General features: G+C 37.3%; 1 protein-coding gene across 1 annotated transcript; it reads right to left on the reverse strand.

Annotated features, from left to right (window-relative positions):
* Positions 1 to 5,066: 5,066 nt before the first annotated feature.
* PQLC2L (PQ loop repeat containing 2 like) lies at positions 5,067 to 18,367 on the reverse strand. Its single transcript, XM_026057816.1, is given in 8 exon segments — positions 5,067 to 5,169; positions 11,440 to 11,624; positions 12,559 to 12,605; positions 12,608 to 12,653; positions 13,608 to 13,732; positions 15,531 to 15,618; positions 16,721 to 16,850; positions 18,030 to 18,367. Coding segments are annotated over 8 exon segments (1,062 nt in total).
* Between the last annotated feature and the right edge of the window lie 2,216 nt (positions 18,368 to 20,583).

The following is a 20,583-nucleotide window of genomic DNA, read 5'->3' on the forward strand; positions in this document are numbered from 1 at the left end:
ATATCGATTACAGGAGCGCAAGGCTCCACCAGAAACCACAGATACTGCTCTGAAGTTCATCAGCCCAGGAAACCTCAGTTTCTTAAGCAAACTGTGCTGCGTAAAGGACATGATCAGTCAGCACGGGCACTGCCACAGGAAGAGCCTTATGAGTCGTTTTGGGAAGGAAACCTCTGGCTCTCACCTCGATTTTGGGCACGTAGCATGGGAAGGATACGAGTAGGACAGGGTTTCATTACTGCTGCTTTCTGGCGGGCAAACAAAGCCTCCTCTCTCCTCCCCGCGCAGGTAGGTCTACACCGAACCCCCGCAGGCATTTCCCCCGGCGGGACTCCTCGCTGCAGAGCTCCCCGCAGGGAGCTCGCAGGCCATAACCGTGCTCCTTAACCACATAAGAGTCCTCTTCCACGTAAGGAACATTAATTTCCCGGCTCCCTACCATTAGGAAACCAGGGAAAATATTTATACTGCTCGGAGGACTACTCTTTCGTTTGCTTTGGTGGGTGCCGCGTGGGCTGGACGAGGCAGCGATGATGGAAAGCAGGTGCTGACCACACAGAGGGTGCCGAGAGCGGCCACATCACTCCTCAGCGCGAGGCCGTAACAACTCACAGCACCACGGGGGCCTCAGCATTTTGCATGGCCCTTCCTTGCTATCTATTAAGTCATTTTTGTTGTCTTTTACCTGACTACTAATAAACAGTCATTTGAAAGTATCAAAATCCTGGGTACAGGTAACGGTTTCTGAGGGTCAGGCTCCCCTCATTTAAAGCTTTACTTAACCTAACCTGCAACCCCTCACCAGAGCACAGCACCGATGCTTCAAGCATCACCTGATCTCAGGGGACAGCGACGAACAGAAGCAACACGAGACACAAACATCCTTCTCCAGCACAAATGTTGCTCTACTAGAAAAATGCTATCTCAGAGTTATCTGTACTAATTGCTACTATAACAAACAATTGTTTTCTCTTATGTTTCTTAAGTTATAGAGAAAAAACAGATATTACCATAAAGATTTCTCAAACTTGTTCTTCTTTGAGCCAAAGGACAGACATCTAGAAACATTCACAAACTATTTGGGTCTATGAAGGGGGCAAATCAGCAGCTGATTCCCATCACTGACAAGGCAGCCACAGCTGGATTCACAACACCTGTACGAGGTAACGCAGCTTTGCTGCGGCGTGTCTGAAAATCCCGATCACCAGGAAAGCCTGCTGGGAGGCACTCCTGGCACTCTTGCAAGAAGGCAATTTCCTAATAAAGGAAGCAGGAGACAGAAGGCAGTTAAAATAGCCTTTGGTGTGAAAGGCTGTTCTTGCTCTGCTTCAGAATTTACTCATAAGTAGTTGGTGATGGCATGTTAATGCAGCAATAATTTCTTTGATACTATCTCAGTTGATAGAGACTTCATTAAATCTTATTTGTTTTGTGTTTATGTATATATAGAATTACAATAGCAGAAGGTAGAAAATGAAAGCTTTCTTTAAAAAAAAAGTCCTATAAGAAAGAACAAAATACATACTGAAGCAACACAATGGCTTTAAAGAAAACAAAACCTGCAGAATGTTTTCTTTTTTCTTCTTCTTCTGAAAAAGGAGTCATTTCCATACAACAAATACTTGGATTTGGTTATCGAGGAGAAAGAATATATTCAAACAAGATGTTCTTTGGGAAAATTATTTCTCCATTTGCTATTACAAATGCTGCTGTTAATGTTGCACCACTACCTATACGAAATACCAGTGCCATTAACTCTGGGCCAAAACCCTGGCCGTAAGCATGGAAGAAAGGAGATTTGGTTGGAAACAACAGAACTGTTACCCTCCAAAACCATTAGCCCTGAAGAACTGCTGCTTATTTATCTATCTAGGGCCTGGATCTACCTTCTGAGCTGTCAGTGAGAAATGTGTTTAAAAAAAAAAGAAAAAGAAAAGAAAAGTAAGCAAACCTTGATGGAGTAATTAATACCACAAAGCTGTTGCCCAATATCAGATATTCTCATCTCTGATTCTTCCTATAGAGGAAGCAGGAACCTTATACAGTTTTAGTCACAGCCCTGCTTCTGTTTGTCACACCTGGAGATACGGTTGTTTTTCATGTTGTACTTTCTTGTACTTCGGGCACAGCTGTAGGCAAAACTCCTCTAGAAGGCATGGTACTAGAAACCTTGTGGGACCACTCTTTGCTGCTTCTGTAAGATGCTACAGACCTTAAAAGCTGGTTATTAGGAAAAGGAGGTAATGAGATCATGTAGCAGCCAAACAATTGCAATTTTTGCTCCATGCTTCCTAAACTAAACTTGTTTCCTTTAGGCTAGCTATACATTGTTTGTCAGAGACGGAATATAAACATGAATTTAGAAAAAACAGCTAAACTTAAAATTTCAAGAAATAGTCAGAAGTGGTTAATTAAGTACATATTTTTCATACAGAAACAAGTGATCAAAACCAGTATGTAATGACAATGAATAACTCCACTCTTGGAATAACTTCCTCGAACTATGGAAGTTCCTCTGGACTTAGGTAAGTTCTCTGGTCAATTTGTTTAAATATGGAGAGAGCCCTGAAGACACTTTACACATTTCCTTTAGTTAATGCGATTTTCATGATAGTTAAAAAAAAATTAGAAAACAATGCTGTTAATCTTGGATTACATGCAGCATGGGCAGAAGAATTAGTAGCATAAAGCAAGAAGATTAAGACGCTTTGCTTTTCAACAAAATAGCTACATGCCTTATTTTCCTGTCTTAAACTAACAAGGAGGTAATCAGGATCTGCCCTTTAGTCTCTCACTCGGTATATTCTGGCAAGTGCTAACTGTTTCTTTTGGCAGGGCAGAGTCTGGCTGTGAGAAAATAATTCTGCACTGAGAAAAGTGATGACAAAGAATCCTTACATCTTAATACACAACAGAAACAGTTAGCAATGACAATTATATGTATTCGGTCAGCTCTTTTAATCAAATAGTTACTTGGGAATAAATTTTACTTAAGTATTCATTTAACCTATATACTAAATGCAGAACAAATTATTTTCCCTTAAAATTCTTAAATTAAATCACAGTAATTTTATATAGTCTATTTAGCTGTTTTAATAAGCTATAGTAATATAAAACTGGGATTAAAAGACAATGCAGAATAGGATTACCTATAGCAATAAAAGGGGAAATAGCCTTTGAAGAAATGACATAATAACAAATTCTAAGGGCATTAAAAAGTAACAAGTCAGGCTTTCAGTCACTAGCCAGGCAAGAGTTTGATAATCACATGCGTACAGCATATAAATCTGCAAGTGAGACAAATAGCATTTTAATTTATATACTAAAGGTTAACTGCTAAAACTCTCTACTTAAGAAATTGGAAAATACATGTTCATTCTAAGCAAACACTGAGACTAATGAAGTAACTGACTTCATTTAGGAAGATCTTACATAAAACCTTAGCGAGGCCACATCTTGCAGAACTGCAAAATGTTTCAAAAGTACTTGGCTTTTCACAATTCTATTTAGAAAATCCTTTTCACTTAACTATTGTAGCACTGTCTAAACCAAGAACGCAGACCTGTGCATTACCAAGCAGTATTTCCAGCTGGCTGGCTGAAAACAAGCACGGCATTTCCATAAGACTGTACGTGTTCCAGAAACGCAGACCTGCTGGGACTGGCTTGCAGTGCCACGACGCTCTGTGCCACACTCGGTTATTAATGAATCACTGTCAAGTATTCCACCACCTGGAAAACAATCACTGCTTCATGTGACCAAAATCATTTCTAGTAAGATCACAGAATTTGGTTATTTATCTAATTTACTGCTGCAATGGGAGTTGGAATTAGTTTAAGTTTCCATATCTAATATCAGGGTGACATTATCCCCCCTATCCGCCAAAAAAACCTCATTTCATCCTTTTTTTTATCAGTAGTATTTAAACTTCCATAGAAAGCTAGAGGAAATTTTTCATTTTGTTTAATGTGCACTTTTGGCAGTAATTGAGGTATTATCAATTGCACTCGTTAGTTTCTTATTAAGAATTTCACCAGAGAACTCAGCAATTTAAAATATTTCTTCATCGGGTCACTTCAACAAAGTTATCCGATCACAAATCACACAAAGGGAATGAGTTTCATGATCAGCCCCCAAATACATAAGATGTTCATACTTACCTTTTTTAAAAAACAGCAGTTTTTTTGACAAACTTATCTACTGAAGAACAAGTGAATCATTATACTTTGAGATAAATTTTATTCAAAATTTCTTCAACTACTACAGAGTATTGAAAAACACCTGAATAGTCAATAGACAATTGCAAGGTACAGTTTCTAGCTTCTAATGATTTCCCTGTGGGGCTTATATAAACCAGAAGCTTGTAAAGAAATGAACGTCACACAGAAAGTTTATATACAGTACACGATGATGCACAGTAACACACAGGTATTGATGTATAAAAGTTTTAATTAACTCTTAAAAATAAAATGCATATAGTGGTAGTCTGCAATGAGCTATACATGATGCTCCCACTAACTTACATTGGGATTGTGCTTTCATGTCGATAACTGATCCTTTGAACTTAAGTAACTTAAAGCTTGTTTTTTCTTCTGATTTATACAAAACTGTGAATAAAATTGCCCAAATCTTACATACAATGCTAATGGATTGAGCAGTACATAACTACAGTCTGGGTTCAAGACACATGGCTAATTGCATCCACTGTTTTTAAACCTCCACATTCCTGTTAACTAGATGTACGTGTTCTTCTAAAAATAGTCACCTCATGATATACAGTGTATCATGACATCAAATATTTCTAGAGCACTCATTGCCATGCTTCCATATCACGCAACAGAGAGAAAGAGCTAAAATGGGGAAAACTCAGGAAAAAAAACCCTACCATTCTGATACAGCACAGTAAATATCAAATATATTATCTTCATATCATTTACAAATAAGTAATGACAAAATAAGTAACAAAAGTAATAAATTTGGTCCGTAAGCAAGAGCAAACTTAACTGCTTGTTGAAGTAATCCAAAAATAAATTTCAGTGAAAACAGGAGGCAAATACAATCAGACACTAGGCACTCTCTTCATTCATGAGTAATGGTTCCACTTCCAGTGCGACTCTCCTGGATTGTCTTTTGTTGTGCTTATGATACATAATGAATTGCAAAGTCACCTGTTATTTCTGGTAAGGAAGTAATTAAACAGGATACAGAGCTAGCATTTGCAGTATTTGCTTACAACTGAAAACTAAATAAGCTGTACATAATAAAAGCAACCATCCATTTAGTCTATAGTTCTGGCACAGACTGTGAATGTCATGTTCTGTAGAGAAAAGCTTAAAAATTGTTTTATCGAATTCATGTACTGTGGTATAAGTATTAACTACTTATTTAATCCTAACTGTGAAAGTTTAGTGTGTAACCTTTGTTTAGTGTGTAACCTTTAGCGTGTAACCTTTTCCGAATCCTACTTAGCACTCATTTTCAGCACTTTTTTGGCAAGAAGTTTAATAATGTTTTACTTGGAACACCAGACAGAGAATGCACAGAAAAATTCTAACTGAAAACTTCAGATCCCCTTGGTTATATGGCTTAAATATATATGAACATATCCTGGCCCTTAGCTATCACACTCTAGAGCTTGCAAAGCTCCTAAGCCAGAAATCTGTTAGGGGCACAGCAGGAACACGGGTCACCTGGGAACAACGCGGAACCCCAAGCTGTTGCCCTGTACCAGCCCGGCCCCAGCGCTCTGCACGCTGCGGGCTGGACTGAGGGTGAAGCTGCTTCGCAGTACGGCTATTTTGTGCTGTAAAGCTGCTTATCAACTACCTTGCATAGGTGAGGACTTTCCCTGTACTCTGAGGGTCACTCCAGCTCAGAGTCAAGGCCTGAATCTGAAAGCAGGATGATGGCTAGATACTGCTGGGCCCCCTGGCAAGGAAGGAAGGAAGGTTTTAAAAACTCTTTTCTTCTAGCAGTAGATCAGTAGAGCCTGATCAGAAAGGAAAATTCTCACTTCCTTCAAAATTCTAGGCAATTTGCTACTTACAAACACTGATGTGCAGACTATGACTCAATAACTAATGCTGTATTCAACACAGAACTGTGCAGTTTGACATAGTAATTTATTTCTGTTGTAAAGCAGATCATTGAAAATACTGCTAATACAAGAATAAAGAATTAGCAAGCATGTACTTGTCCTTTTTCTTGATGATTCCAGCTCTTGGACAAAATTATTGACTTTGAGAATACATAGCCTTTTTCAAAAAAGGGGGGGGGCGTTGAGCATGGATAGGAAAGATGTCTTACTCCTCAGAACTTTTGCTGCACAGTTGAAGAGTTTTATACTTAAGTTGAGCACTGAACTTGACACAAAACACTTTGTATTCCAACAGAGATTAAAACTTTGATGCACAAAGTTTTGAGAAACACACTAGATGGGGGGCAAGATAGATGAGGCCAAGAATGGAGTTTCGAACAGAGGGTCTGCACGAAAGCAGGTTTAAAGGTATGGGATATAGCAACGAGAGGCCATCCATGCACCTGGGAACCTTTGCACAAAGTACAATAGAGGCCCATATTTGTTGAGCTTTAGCTGAGACTGCATCACCACTACTATTACATTAAAAATCCTATTTTAAAAATGAAATAGAGGTGCTCTGGGAGGAAGTCTGGCATACACTTCAGACCAGTTAAAATAACTTGGCTAGTACGCAATGGTTGTGAGAAGTTTGAGGCTAATGCATGTCATCATTTATAAAAATAAGGGCAGGGAGGGGGGAGAAGCTTTCTGGGAGGCCTAGATGAATAGAGAGGAAATTCTCTACATCCTAGACAGAGCCCCAAGAATTATCCCCCCTTCCCAAGGCCTTCCAGCATCCCACCTCTGAGGCCCCTTCCAGCTAAAGACTAGACAGGATTTCCTTCAGAGACAGCAGGTCAGCACTCCTTTTTAAGTCTTTCTGTATCATAATGTGGGGAACTCTTTTCTTCTTAAGGCTCAGCAAATTAGTTTTAGAGCATATATAGCTATCACTGGTTGGGGAAGAAAAAAGACAGAGTGCAGGACAGTTATAGTCTTTATGGTAGCTGCAGCCGAGCACCTCCAGGAGTCTTAATAGGTGCTTTGGTGGCAAAGGGCACTGTGAATTGGGAGTCAGCCTGCTGTAATCATGCAGTACACCCGGGACAGACCGAGGCTGCAACACTGCGTTATCTCACGTTCAGCCACCAAGCCGCCAACAGCCACGGAGCTTTTAAGAAGGAATCAGTTCAGAATAACTTGTGTTTATAGTTTATCAAACCAATATTTCCAGGATGTTTTTGTACCATATGCACTCTGCTGCTCATATTTTTTAAAATAAATGCTAGACCGCTGAGACTACTTAGTATAGAAGCATGCTTGCTGTTCAAGTCTGTGACTTTCCAAGGGAAATTTAAGGCTTAAGTGTACAGACAGCTCAAAGCAGAGATGACCAAATTGACTTTTCAGAGTGAAGTTTATGACAGTCACTGAACTAGTAGTGTATCAAATTTGTTTCATTAAATCTATAAGCAATCTAATGGCAATTCAAAAAATGAAATAGTTTTGAGACAAAAGCAGCTGTTTATGGGAGGACAGAGAAGAAGAAGTTTTATCTTTGGTCGGAAATGCTCCTTGCTGAAATGTCAGGTCAGACTTAGATTCTTTGTGGCGTAATTAAATTACAAAGCATGATGTTTTGTAAAAATATATAATGGATTCCAAGTGGTTGCCCTGCAAACCACAAAAGGTGCAAGATAAGAGTCTGTACAGTAGCTTGGTGCTTGCTTTACATTGTCTATCTAGTAACAACCTGGCTACACTTAATGAAAAGAAGTACACGTGGAGGATTTGAAGAGTTCTCTGACAACAGGGTGACGTCAAATAAGAAAAAAAAAAGGCAAAAATCTTGGTAAAGGGCTTTGTCTGAATTAGATACATAGCAGAGTTGTTTGGTTTTGGTGGGGGCAGGGGAGGAAGGTAGCAGGGTAAAAGAAGGTATTGGACTTACAGAAAAGGACAAAGTTTCCTGGAAAAAACTTCCACGAAATTCAGTCTCTAGGAAACTTAATGTTGACTGCTGCTAAAAGTTTAAGGGTAGAACTGGTCATCAACTGATTTAATATTTTAAAATATATAGTACTGCATCTTTAGGTACAAATTAAGCATTAACTAATCACACACATTAAGTAAAACTCTAGTAATGTCCACCCTGGAATCCTAAAATAAGCAAACCTGTACTTAGTGTATCACTGATAAGGCACACTATCTGACCCATGTAAGCCTCAGGCTTAGTCATCTCCTGAGAAACACCAACTACCTTCAACTGCAAAGCAGCAGTTGGAAAGAAATGATTACCAAAACTGAAAATCATGCCTGATTTATAATTCAAATGTGTATTATTATGAAACTCCTCTTAAAATGAAAAAGAGAAGGTGGCATCATTCCTACTTTACAAACAAGTGGACACCTCCACTATTTATGGGAAATAACTGGCTTATTTTGCAACCAAATAACTTTAACTTTAGACACCAAGGCAACAGGATAAGCATGTTATCCTGTTAAACCAAGCTGAAACAACTCCAGTGTAATCTTGCACTAAGCAGCACTGGAACTGCTGTTCCAGCTATGATCAGGACTCCATTTGTTTCTAAAAATAGTCAGTGCCAGCCATGTCAGATGGAGGAAAAGGAACACTGCAGCAGACACAGAGTAAGTGCATTCTTAATCCTTGCTTGGACCTTGAGAAATGAGATTTTATTTTCCACCTAATGAAAATCTGGAGCTTATCAAGAATAAAGTCTACTAGAATTAGATTAGATTTCTTGAACTACTTTTCAAGGAAGAAACTGATTGTTACACAGATGATCACTTATACAACATCTCTCTTTAGAAATGAGGAGTTTTGGGTTTAATTTCTCTGCTGTTCCAAAATGCAAGCAATCCTGTTCTCTCCTTTTTGGTCTAACATGACGTATCAGTTTGTTAGAATTTTGATTTTCTTGCTTGGCAAGAGACAGAAATGAAGCTCTCTTCGGAAAACATTTACTTCCATATCTTGAGGGCTTCTCAAAGCAGGAGGTCTGCTTTTGTTTTCTCTTGATTACAAATACTTCATACATTTTCAGCTAACACTATATACTTGACTAGATTTCTATAATCTCCTCAACCTGATTTGGAAGCATCTGTTTTCAATATAATTTGAACTGGAGGACTATTAGCAAGATTGGATTCAGACTCCAATCAAGTCAGAACTGAGAAATGAATGTCATGTGCACACTGGCACTGGGATTCTGGGGCAGGGCTCAGAAAGAGGGGGAGGTTTGTGGCCAATCTAAAAGTTCCCTTTCGGAGTACATCATAGAAAGGCATCTGCAAATATGCACATAATGTACTGTAAAGGTCATCAAGATCAAATTCTAGGGTTTTTTTTTGTAAATAAATACTGGCAGTTTTATGTTTCCAGTTGGGGGGTGGGGTGGGGGGAAAGAAGAGTCACCACTTTGTTTATGGAGCAAAAGGCCTGAGTGCCCAAACCAGCCACGTGGGCCAGCGACCATGAATCCCTACAGTCTGTTCATGCAAAAGGAACCGTATTGTCTCATAAAAGATAAAACTGCAATTTATTTCAAAAAAGGGCCACTAACCACAGTTTAGTCTCACCACTGCAGTGAAGTACCCACAACGCAGAATGTTTTACTAAAATGCATGCCAACTTAAATTGCCATGGCTGAAGATGCAAAAAGCACAGATGGCTATTCTGAATGACAGTATAATTTAACAGTCCATCCAAAGGCCAGGGTAAGCTATCCCATCGTCAGTCTATTTGGAGTGGCTTATGAAACTACTTTAATCAGAAAGACAAGACTGATGCCTGGGAATCATAACTTCCTGAATTGTTCCAGGTAAATCTGGTAAAGAACTTCCTCTTAATATGGAATGGATCAACACAATATGCTTCAGTATGGTCCTGAAATCACTTTTCATTCTATCCAGCTTCATACTTTGAGTCAACGGAGCTAAACAGAAAGACGTTTTAAGACACAGAACTGAAATTCTTACTTCAGGGAAGATGAGGAATTCTCCTGTTAATACTATTTTAAGTGAAAATACAAGCTAGAAGACTCAAGTACTGGATTCTGTTAGTTTAAAGACTAATCAGAGGGGAAGACTGTTGGGAATTCTCTATGAAACTACTATAAAGCTGTTGGAGTATAATTAGTATCCAATATTCCATAGAGTCTTTCAATAGGGCACCACCAGTTTGCCAAAACACACACTGTTCTATTGTGCAGCAATTCAGGAAAACTCAGTATCCAGTTATGCCACATAAAAAGTGTAACGCAGTTTTTGCAGTCTCCTGCCTGGACTTCTTGTATTACAGACTGACAGAACAATGAAGCGAGTATAGAATTCTATGTGATCAAGGTCTGTGTTCTTTATGAGCCCGAATATTGTTAGATCTCTTGCTTTCCATGTATACCATGGGAAGTTATATGACAATAGTAGCAAGACAGATTATTATAAACATATATTGAATGGTAAGGCCAGCTAACAGCACATTACCATTCACTAGAATTATAAAGTGAAAGTACAGCATTGTTCTAAACATTCTGCTTTTTTTTTTCTCTTAATCACAGAATGCTAATGCCCAATCTAGAAAAAGCATGATTAACAATAACTAATATAATGGAGGCATATTATGTACGTTGAATATAAGAATTAAATGTGCACATATAACATTTAATATACAAATATATGTTAAATATAAGAATTAAAAATTACAGTGTTTTAAGCCTAAGTTCAGGACTAACAAGAAACTTGCGTACTAACCTATATAACAGTATTAGCCCTTACACATGATTCAGTGAGCACAGCTGCTGGTTCTCAGAGGCACTCAGTGTCTGGATGCATCTGATTTTGCCTCCAATTATACAGTTAAGGGTAGCTGCTGTGTTTGTTTGCTAAATGCTACTTTTTGAAAATATGTTTGTCAAAACATCATTGTTTGTCTCTGACCTTAATGCTATCTTCCAGTAACATTTACAATTTAGCCAAATTCTCAAAGTTATTGTTCTAAATTTGTGTTTGAAAACAACTAGGATTCTTTTTCTACTTATCAGACAGCAAACATGAAAAACAGCATAGCAATGTGTTAAATCCCTTCTGTCCCAACTTTCAGTACACTGTGTAGGGCTACAAAATGTAAATTAACCTGTAGATATTTTCTATAAACTTGTTATTTGTATCAAGAAATATTATTATAAAAAGTATATAAATTATCTCTTTAGAAAGAGGTTAAGCTTTATAATCAGGTCAGAATCATACAAAAACTCTAATTTAAGAAAAATTCTGTTTAATTTCTGATCATATTAACAAAGCAGCCCTGAGAAACTCTTGCTATAATAGGAAAAGGAAAAAAAAGGTCTAGAAACAAAACTACAAAGCTCCCAGTGAGCCATGGAAGATGGTGTAAAAAGTAGAGGGCCCGGAAAGATTCAGTAGCAGGCATCTTTAAAACAAGGCTGAGTCCATAAGTACAGTTTCCAATCACAGCTAATAAAAACAGCACATAAGAGGTGCCTTCTGTTGATCTTCCTTGGAACTAAATATAAAACAATTTTTATAGAGCAAATGTTACAAGATGTATCATAGTAGCCAGTTATAGATAATTTTGGAGTTTGGTACTATAATACATCCAAAGATGCTCACTTATCTTCTCCATATCTCTGCAGGCTCTGAATCCTCTGAGCTTAATACTTTCAGCATGTATCATCTAAAACTACAGAAGTTGTTACAGCTCTTGGAAGCAGCTCTGGTTAACATATTTTTTATATAGCTGCAAAGCAGCAAGGATAATCTGCTTCCAGATAATAATATTTACTTCTTAAGAAATCTGTTGCCCTATCAGCCTGTTCAGTTGAGCCCTTTGAAAATATGGTGGTATTCCAGCTTGTTTGGAAAAGGTATGGGGGGAATATGAATTGGCTTGGAAATGAACTATGCTAAGCCTTTCCATAATTAACCAGAATGCCTGTCTACATCTGACAATGTAAAACCTTCAGGGTATTTTTTAAATGTACTGACAGTGAAGAGGCTTAAAAAAAAAAAAAAAAAAATCAGTAATGGCACCTTTGTGGAAGGGTGGGTAATGTTTTAAATTAATTTTCCTCTAATTTTATCTTTTGATCCTGTACTTGGTTCTTTAAGGTAGGAGAGTTGGGAGAAAAAAGGGGAGATATCACTTGTTTGAGAACAATCATGCAAAGCATGTTTCTGCTCACATATGATAAATCCAACTGTAAATACTTCATTTCCTCCTCCCTGGCCAAGGTCATCAATCAAAGACACTCATTTTCTTAAAATTTTTCCAACCTCTTTTGAGTGGGCAAAAACTATTTTCTCTGCCATTTTAGACAGCCACAAAGGCAAGGCAGGTTTTACAACTGTGAGTGCTTGCTGCTAAGGAGAATCCAACATCTCAAGCAACGGAGTATTTTGTATAATATACAGATGTACTCAGGCAAAAGCTTACTTACATTTTTATACAGCTGAGGAAATCTACTTCCCAAGTAAAACACACAGAGATATAGCCACAAATGAAGCCTGACATTTCCATCATATCAAGAGTTTTCTGAAAAATAAAAGTAAATATATTTTCACAGGACTATTTGGGGGCATTTCAAAGGTTTAAACTGAGAGTCCACTGGCTGCTTTGCTGGACAGAACTCCTTTCAAAGCAGTTCAATGCTCATCAAATGACCAAACAGGGCTAGAAAGGGTTAATCTTTACCTTGCAATGATGCATACAGATGCATCATAGCCATGACTGAGATCAAAACTGGTCCTACCTTTAGCATATGATACTAAAACCAATTCAGTCCTTCTGGTAAAAAAAAAGAGGGGGTGAAAAAAAGGACACAGTAATTCAAGCCCAAACTACAAACTGCAGCTAGGGCCACCAAAAACTGAATCATCTTGTCTGGAGAAAGCAAAATGCTCATTTTTCACAATTCAGGAGAGTAGTAAGTTTTCTAACTCTTGCTGTGTTTTGAAAATAAGCTGTTTCCCCGCTGGGCAATGCTGTTGGCTTACAATTATTTTACTGGCATTAGTATGAAGGCCAGAAAATTGCTAGAATAACTTGTGAACTTTCCTCTTGAAATGACAGCAGCAGCGGGTACAATTGTAATTTTCCACTGTTATTGATTTCACTTGTGACTGTTTAGTACCTAAATGGATGCCCAACGCAAGCAGAAAATATCTAACACAAGCAGAAAGACAACTATATATATATATATATGTATGTATGTATGTATGTATGTTATTTCACAGAGCAGTACATCCTAATAACCCAAAGGACAAAGTAAGCCCAAAACACAGGAAGTTGCCTAAAGGAAGCTAGTTACAATTTTGTTATTTGGGGATGTAAATACATACTGAAAACTCCCATGTACTTCCACATTCGTAATTTCTAAGGCATTTTTTTAAAAAGTCATATGAATTCCTTTAAAGCTCTTAGTGCACAATCCTTTCAAGACACTTTGAAAATTTTTTTTTTAAGAAATGCAAGCAGGTAAGAACTTACATTACTTGTTTCTAATTCTATACTCCGGTCTTGGTTTCTTAGTAACAGCTGACAGGGTAAAATAACATACAGTGTTATACACACCAAGATCCAGGTTATACAGAAATTCTTCAGGCTTGTGCTGCCTAAAATGACATACAAACAAATTAGCTGAAAAATAACATCTGTTGTTGATTTAGCTTACTTTTTGTCTGTAATATAAATATGTAAATAAGAAGGTACAATTTCATGCATCTTTTTCTTGGCAACCATGTAGGTTTAAGGAGCCCTCCTCTTCCTCATTTGCTGTGCCCACTCGATCACTATCACAGTTGTACTGCGTCTTACTGCAACAACTGAGGGTAACAGTGCAGGAGGGGAACTTCTTAAACTGGCTTTGCTACTGAGAGAGACTATTTTCACATTGAATCCATATCTTATATTAGTTCCAAATAATTTATTATTAAATAATAGACAATAAACAAAAAGCTGCTAATTAGAATAGAATACAATGGTTTCTTTCAACACATCTTGATTAAACCCTACAAAAGCAAGGATGTTGGAAGTTTAGATTATATATTTATCCCAAAGATATTTTTGTTAACTCAAGTGTTCTACTGGACCAGTGTCTAAGTCCATGGTTAGCTAGATATTGAGTCTTACCTTTAGAGTCTGAGAGACTCATATATTCAAAGAGAGAGATTCCATCCAGCAAGTCTTCACAGACACCTGCAAGGCAACTCGAAAGCGACACATGATGAGCTAAGTTATCTTCTGTGTTTATAAACTACTGGTAAGTACCTACAGTCACTGTTACCAGTGGAACAAGTGGCTGTATAGCATTAGTAAGCCTGCCCGAAAGAACTACAGTCTACGTAACAGGAATTAGTATTGCTGTTGCACAGGCTGCATTTTGAGATGCAAAACTGACCAACCTGCCCACGGTAACTGCCCTCGAACTGGGTATTCAGAAGCCTTCTTTTACTGCGTAATCACAACATCATTCGTCCTTCTCCAGCTACGCAAAGGGCTGAGCTGAAACAGGCACTGGCAGTTGCGACGTACAAAAGCCTGTGTTTGTTTTCAAGAGCAGGGAGCAGGAAGGAAATATCTTCAGCACTGACCTATCTCCACTTTTATTATCAGCTCCATATTGAATTAATCTGTTTTATTCCTATTTAGTCTGCTGGACATGCATCTGTTTTACTTCAGCTTTTTGTTACCTCCACTGCACCATGGATTTTCTTTGATATTTTCATTTTTTTTAAGATTGATGAATTAATGTTTTTGATTTGATACAAAGTGAACAGAGCTTTCTGTCTTCCATTTCAGTCAAAACAGTAGTCCATTTGGTAGGCCAAATACTACAACTACTGCCAGGATTTTATGAAGCAAATCAAGTAATTTTATTCCCCTTGAATACGTTTTTTTAACTATATGTACTGAAACAGAACACATGAAGATGTCAAGACATTTTATGCTATAAGCAAATAAAGTCCGGTTTCAATCAACATTGAGGAAACTAACTGAACCACACAGAGAAATAATGCTTGCTGTCAACTTATACGTATATTTAGATAGTGAAAGCAGATAGTAAAACCATGAAATAAGTTAAAATATGCAACCAGATTCCACAAAACTACTGCACTTTTTATATCTATATAAACTGAAAGTACTACATGGAAAATATTCACCGATATTATGTAGGCTGGGTAGGCTTTTTTTTTTTTTTTTTTGTCAGATAGTTGCCTTGTGTGTGTGGCAAATTTTTCATAAAAGCCTAAGAAAATTGGAAGTTATCATCAGCCTAACAACTTCAAATGGAATTTATGTACTCAAATGTTTTTAATTCCACTGAAAGACTTTATTTAAAAGCTCTAGAAAATATCAAGGTGAAAAGTGTTCTACATTATGGAAAACATTTTAATTGTTTGAAAACCTTACATTTTGTCATCTGATTCTTGAGCTTATAGTAGTCAAACTGTGAAATCATAATTATATCCATATTAACATAGAAGATGGCAGCGACAATCTGAAAGACAAGAGAAGATACATTTGCTTGTTCAGTATACAAAAAGTCTCAAGTCATTACTAAACTTAACCACATGGAAATTTTGCTTCATAATCAAAATGTGAAGGACAAATACCAAACCATTGCCAAAAAAAAAAAAAGTGCTTAGGGTCCAAAACAAGTTAGACTGCTGCAGATTAATGCGATGTAAAGCTTGTGCAACAGTAGCTTGTTGACACACCTGCAGAGTTTTGTAATTTTCAAAGACACAGCACAAATTCTTGCCTGGGCAGACCGATAAATCTGTTCTTGTCCAGCAGCTTAGGTCTGCTCCACTTAGGTTCCTAACACTTAAAAAGCTACTGATCTTACTCAGTCTCTTGCCTCAGTAAGACAAAAGTGACTTTTCTTCCCCCATTTCATGGTGGGGGAGATGGAACAGTTAGAACCACAAATTAAAATTTAAACTACGTGATAATTTCATCCAGTCTTGGTCCCCTCTCTAACTTGTGAAATGTTATGCAGGTGGCTGATAAATGTATCTTTCTCTTTAATTAAAAATCAAAAATAAAAGCAGATAAGTTTCAGACAATTAATGTACCACTGACAACTTGTTTCTTTCAGAGAAACCCTCCTCTTACAGAAGAAAAATGTACTTTTCTAATTAGTCAGAGATAAAGAGCTTTGAATTAATATTTCCTTGTTAATATACAATTCACCTAAAAAGAGCAAGGAAGTTTAAAAAGTAGTTACCCAAAACAACTTATTCTATTAGAAGATAACACAACTTACTTCCAGCCCTATTTATTCAGCAAGCTTACTTTGAAGCTGAAACTTAAGTGAAAATTTCCCACTTAACTGACTATTGAATAAGGCTCAGTGAGTCTCTTCAGATGCTAACTGCAATGGGAAACAGTTCCTACAACACGTAACAGTAGCAAAGTAAACATTTGGGAACATATGACTTGTTTTATGGATGGTAGATCAGTGAACAGAATACAAAAAACAATTTAATTTCTAGTACCTATTTCATTGTGCAATAGTTAACACATTAAGTTATCCTACAGTTTAAAAAGACAGTTTGAGAAGGATAAATCAAGAAGTAGAAATACTGACAGATTACCTGAATTGGCCGTTGATTTGTTAAATAGTAGCCTATAAAATTTGTTAGATCTCCAGCTAGCCAACACAGCAGAAAGCCCAGAGAGAGCGCGTGATCCACTTTCCCATTCCGACAGGCGACATAAATTTGACTGGCACAAATTCAAGAAGTAATTTTAAAATAGCATAAACAAAAAAGGTTTAGTAAGTACATTTTTTGAAATCTAAATAAAGACCAAAAATCTAACCACAGGAGACCTATTGTAGCAATACTCCACTTAGACTTTGAAGGAGACATCAATATCACTGCAGCTTATCATGTCTTACTCCAACTTAACAAAAGGCTCAAAGCACAACCTCATCACTGCTTGCATGTGTTCTTTTTTGTGGCCTGTACTGAAATACCATTTTCTGGAGATCAGAACCATGCCATAAGGATTTTATATTTATGTGCTGTAATTACCAGCCTTCAAAATACTGTAATAAGAAAAACACTGTTATTTAACATAGAAAGGCTAGGAACTACAGAGCACCTAAAAAGAGTTGACGACTACATTTATGCCTCTAAACTGGAAAAATGTTACTCAGTTTCACAACGTGGTCTATAAAGCAAATCCAAATGCAAGTCCATTAGACACATCTTGACAAATTCCATACTAACATGACAGTTTTAGTGTAAAATTCCCTTTCAACTAATATTTCAGAAGATCAACAACTTAGTAAGAGTGGTTTTATTTTGCTTGATTTCCTTAGCCCTATACTCCCGGTACGCGGACAGACTTTGGAGTCAATCCCATTTTGTTTCAGGCATTTTCACCTGATGAGAGCATTTTTACTTTTCTTCTGCCATCTTCTACCTACGTATTCAAATCTGAACCCAGTGCCAAGTCACCGAAGAGAAACTGATTTAGCACTACCGAAGTGCCCTGTCTCAGTCCTAATTTCATTGGCAGCAGCCAGCACAACAGCACCGGTGACACAGCATGTGGTTCAAATAAACAGCGAGCCAGTCTCCGCTGCAAGTGTGCCTGTGTGTGCACACACATCTAAGGGTGGGGGAGATAAGAAAGAAGAGGTGATTTATTCTCATTTGCTCTAAGTGGCAGAGATTAGTGTCAAGTCAGTACAACAGAATAGTACATCAAGCTCATTTGTCAACCACCAAATATTGTTCTAAACATGAACAACATGCTTCTCTGGCATATTATATCTGTATTATGCAGATAGAGAAACATATCCAAGATAAACTAAAAAAAGGCAGCTTTTGAAAAAGGCTTCAGGCAAGATTACTCATGTTTGAATCTGCAGACTGCTTAAGACTTTAAACTTACGGTAGTGCAGCAAACAGAAAACAGACAATGGAAATCAGTCCTATGACAACGCTCCAGTACTCCCACGCATTCTCGACACATTCTTCAAGGAGATGCCAAATCCATGGTGTTCCATTTATACACAATCTCCTATGCTCTATTGGAGAGATATTGAAAGCATGTGTATACAGCTGAGGAGCCATCATTCTTGGACTGAGATTCAGCTTCAGAAGTTTATTTCTGCCTTCATTTTTACCCCATGCAAATTCACAAAGTGGTTTACCAGTGCTGAATATCCTCTGTCAAAAGACCTCTGCATCCAGATGGATGCTCGATATCACAGTTATTTTCAACCTCATAAATGAGCCTGCCAATTCAAAGACATAAGTATAACCAGTGTGAATGAGACATTAACTATAAAATGCATATATTTATCGCTTACTAGAGAGGTTAGACTTCTTGAAAGAAAAAAAATAAGTACTTTGCAGTCCATCTCATTCATTAACTCTTGACAAAGATGTAACACTCCAGATTTATAACACTATAATATTTTTGTTTGAGGCTGTGTTCAACAGAGACTGCCAGTTACACTGAGATGCCAGAAATCTGCTACAGGGTAATACAAACCAAGCAATTTACTTGCACTGAAGACCAAAACTGATTTTCATGTTCAACAGTTTTTCAATGAAATAACAGTACTTTCCTTAATGGTATTAGCCCAGATTCTGAATGTTCTACTCAAGTTTATAAAACATGAATATAATATTGACTTTCGTGTAACTAATTTTAGGATAATATTATGAAAAGGTCGCTAGTGACTCAGATTCCAGAAAAGGTCAAAAGTCTGCTTGAATCTACATTGCCCATCAGACTAACTAGTGATTCAATATAGTGTCAGTTGCCAGCATTTAATATTTAGAGGAAAGAGGGAAAGAGTAAGAAATTTGCAGAGGGCAAATGTAGGATATTTCGACCCACTGAAAGAAAAACTCCAGAATGAAACATAATAGTACAATAAAGCTTAAATTCTGAAACATGTTTTTTATGTTTTTATTTATAACCTTTAAAAACATTTTTGTAGCCAATTATAATTATTCTGGATATTTAGCATTGCTGCTGAAATATATCCATGCTATGTGAAATTTTAATATTTACTTAGAAGGCTAACCGCTATAAAACAAAAGAAATTTTTTTAACAAAAATATCTAATTATCTATAACTATTCCTTGAGACTTCCCACTGACAATAAAAATTAATTTGGTTGCTGCTTTCCCATTCACTCTTATGATACTGTATATCCTCTGAAGGTTGATAATGCCTCATGCAGAGGAGTCTGAGAACAACTAGCTACTAAGCAAAAAGCCAGAGCAAATGTACTGTTAAAAAAAGTACTATTGAGTAGGTCCCCATTTAGCATTTAAAGCCAGATGTGGAAGCAGTGACAAAAAAGGATGGTAAGAATTTCTAGAGCATTTGGGAACATCTTAGATGCACACCAAATTCAGAGAAGAAGAAGAAGTAATATTGAGGTATAAGAGCACACAGCTAGACGTGAATAAAGTTATGTAATATCAGAGAACAGTCCCTAAGGGCCTGATGTTTAGGGCAGGGATTTCTGATGTTCTTCACTCCGCACACATGGCGGGGCAGAGCTCAGAAAGACTGGCAATATATTCTTTCCGCAATGTAGTAGGTTGGAGCTACTCTCATTCTGCAAACTACTTTCAAATCTTCAATAAAGTTTCACAAAGTTTGTTTTCATAGAGTATCATTCACAAGTAAAGTTAGGACTCACTTTGCTAGTCATCTAGAAACATGTTTTTCTTTTTTCATGAGACCTTAGTTATCTGCGGTATTAAATGCTGGAACAAGCTTCCTGCTGAAACTGGCTGCCTCTGAAAAAAACTGTCATCATTGGACCTAAACAATATAAATGATAAAAAAAACAAACAAACATGTATTCATACAATGAGAACTCATCTTAGCCTGACTATTAGATATATTCAGCTTATACAGGTGAAGTTATTAAACTTTGTAGCCATCTTTGCAGATAATTTTAGAAGGGCAGGGAAAGAGTTGTGAGCAATGTTTCAAGTTAACCTTCTCATTTTGGTACTCTGCACTTGGACGTGGTTGCGTGACCCACTAAAAAGGGAGATATACCAAAGCATATATACTATTAGGCAGGTTCTAGGCAAGACCTTTCAACCATCCAAAAATACTGCAACAAAAATCTTATCCATTTTATAAGGCTTTAGATAACATGGTACCTAAACTGGTACATTCTTCATCCCAAAACGTCCATCTCAAGATGTGCAAAATACATTAGATGTTAAAAAAAAAAAAAGTGAGCATGGTATTTAAAACCATAACTGAACACCGTAACTGCAGCTGGATCTGTGCATGCAAAAGTTCTCCAGTAAGATCAAGCACTATGCGGTAGCAAGCCTAAACAAGACAATTTAGACTCAACCACCTGATCTTCTGCTATACTCTGCTCCAAAACCCTGCAGCTATTACAGAAAACCAAACAGTTTAAAAAGTGGTGTGGATCAGACAGGCCACTTACACTTCC

Source organism: Apteryx rowi, unplaced genomic scaffold (assembly GCF_003343035.1).
Source record: "Apteryx rowi isolate R43461 unplaced genomic scaffold, aptRow1 scaffold_140, whole genome shotgun sequence".
In the NCBI taxonomy this organism is placed as follows: domain Eukaryota; kingdom Metazoa; phylum Chordata; class Aves; order Apterygiformes; family Apterygidae; genus Apteryx; species Apteryx rowi.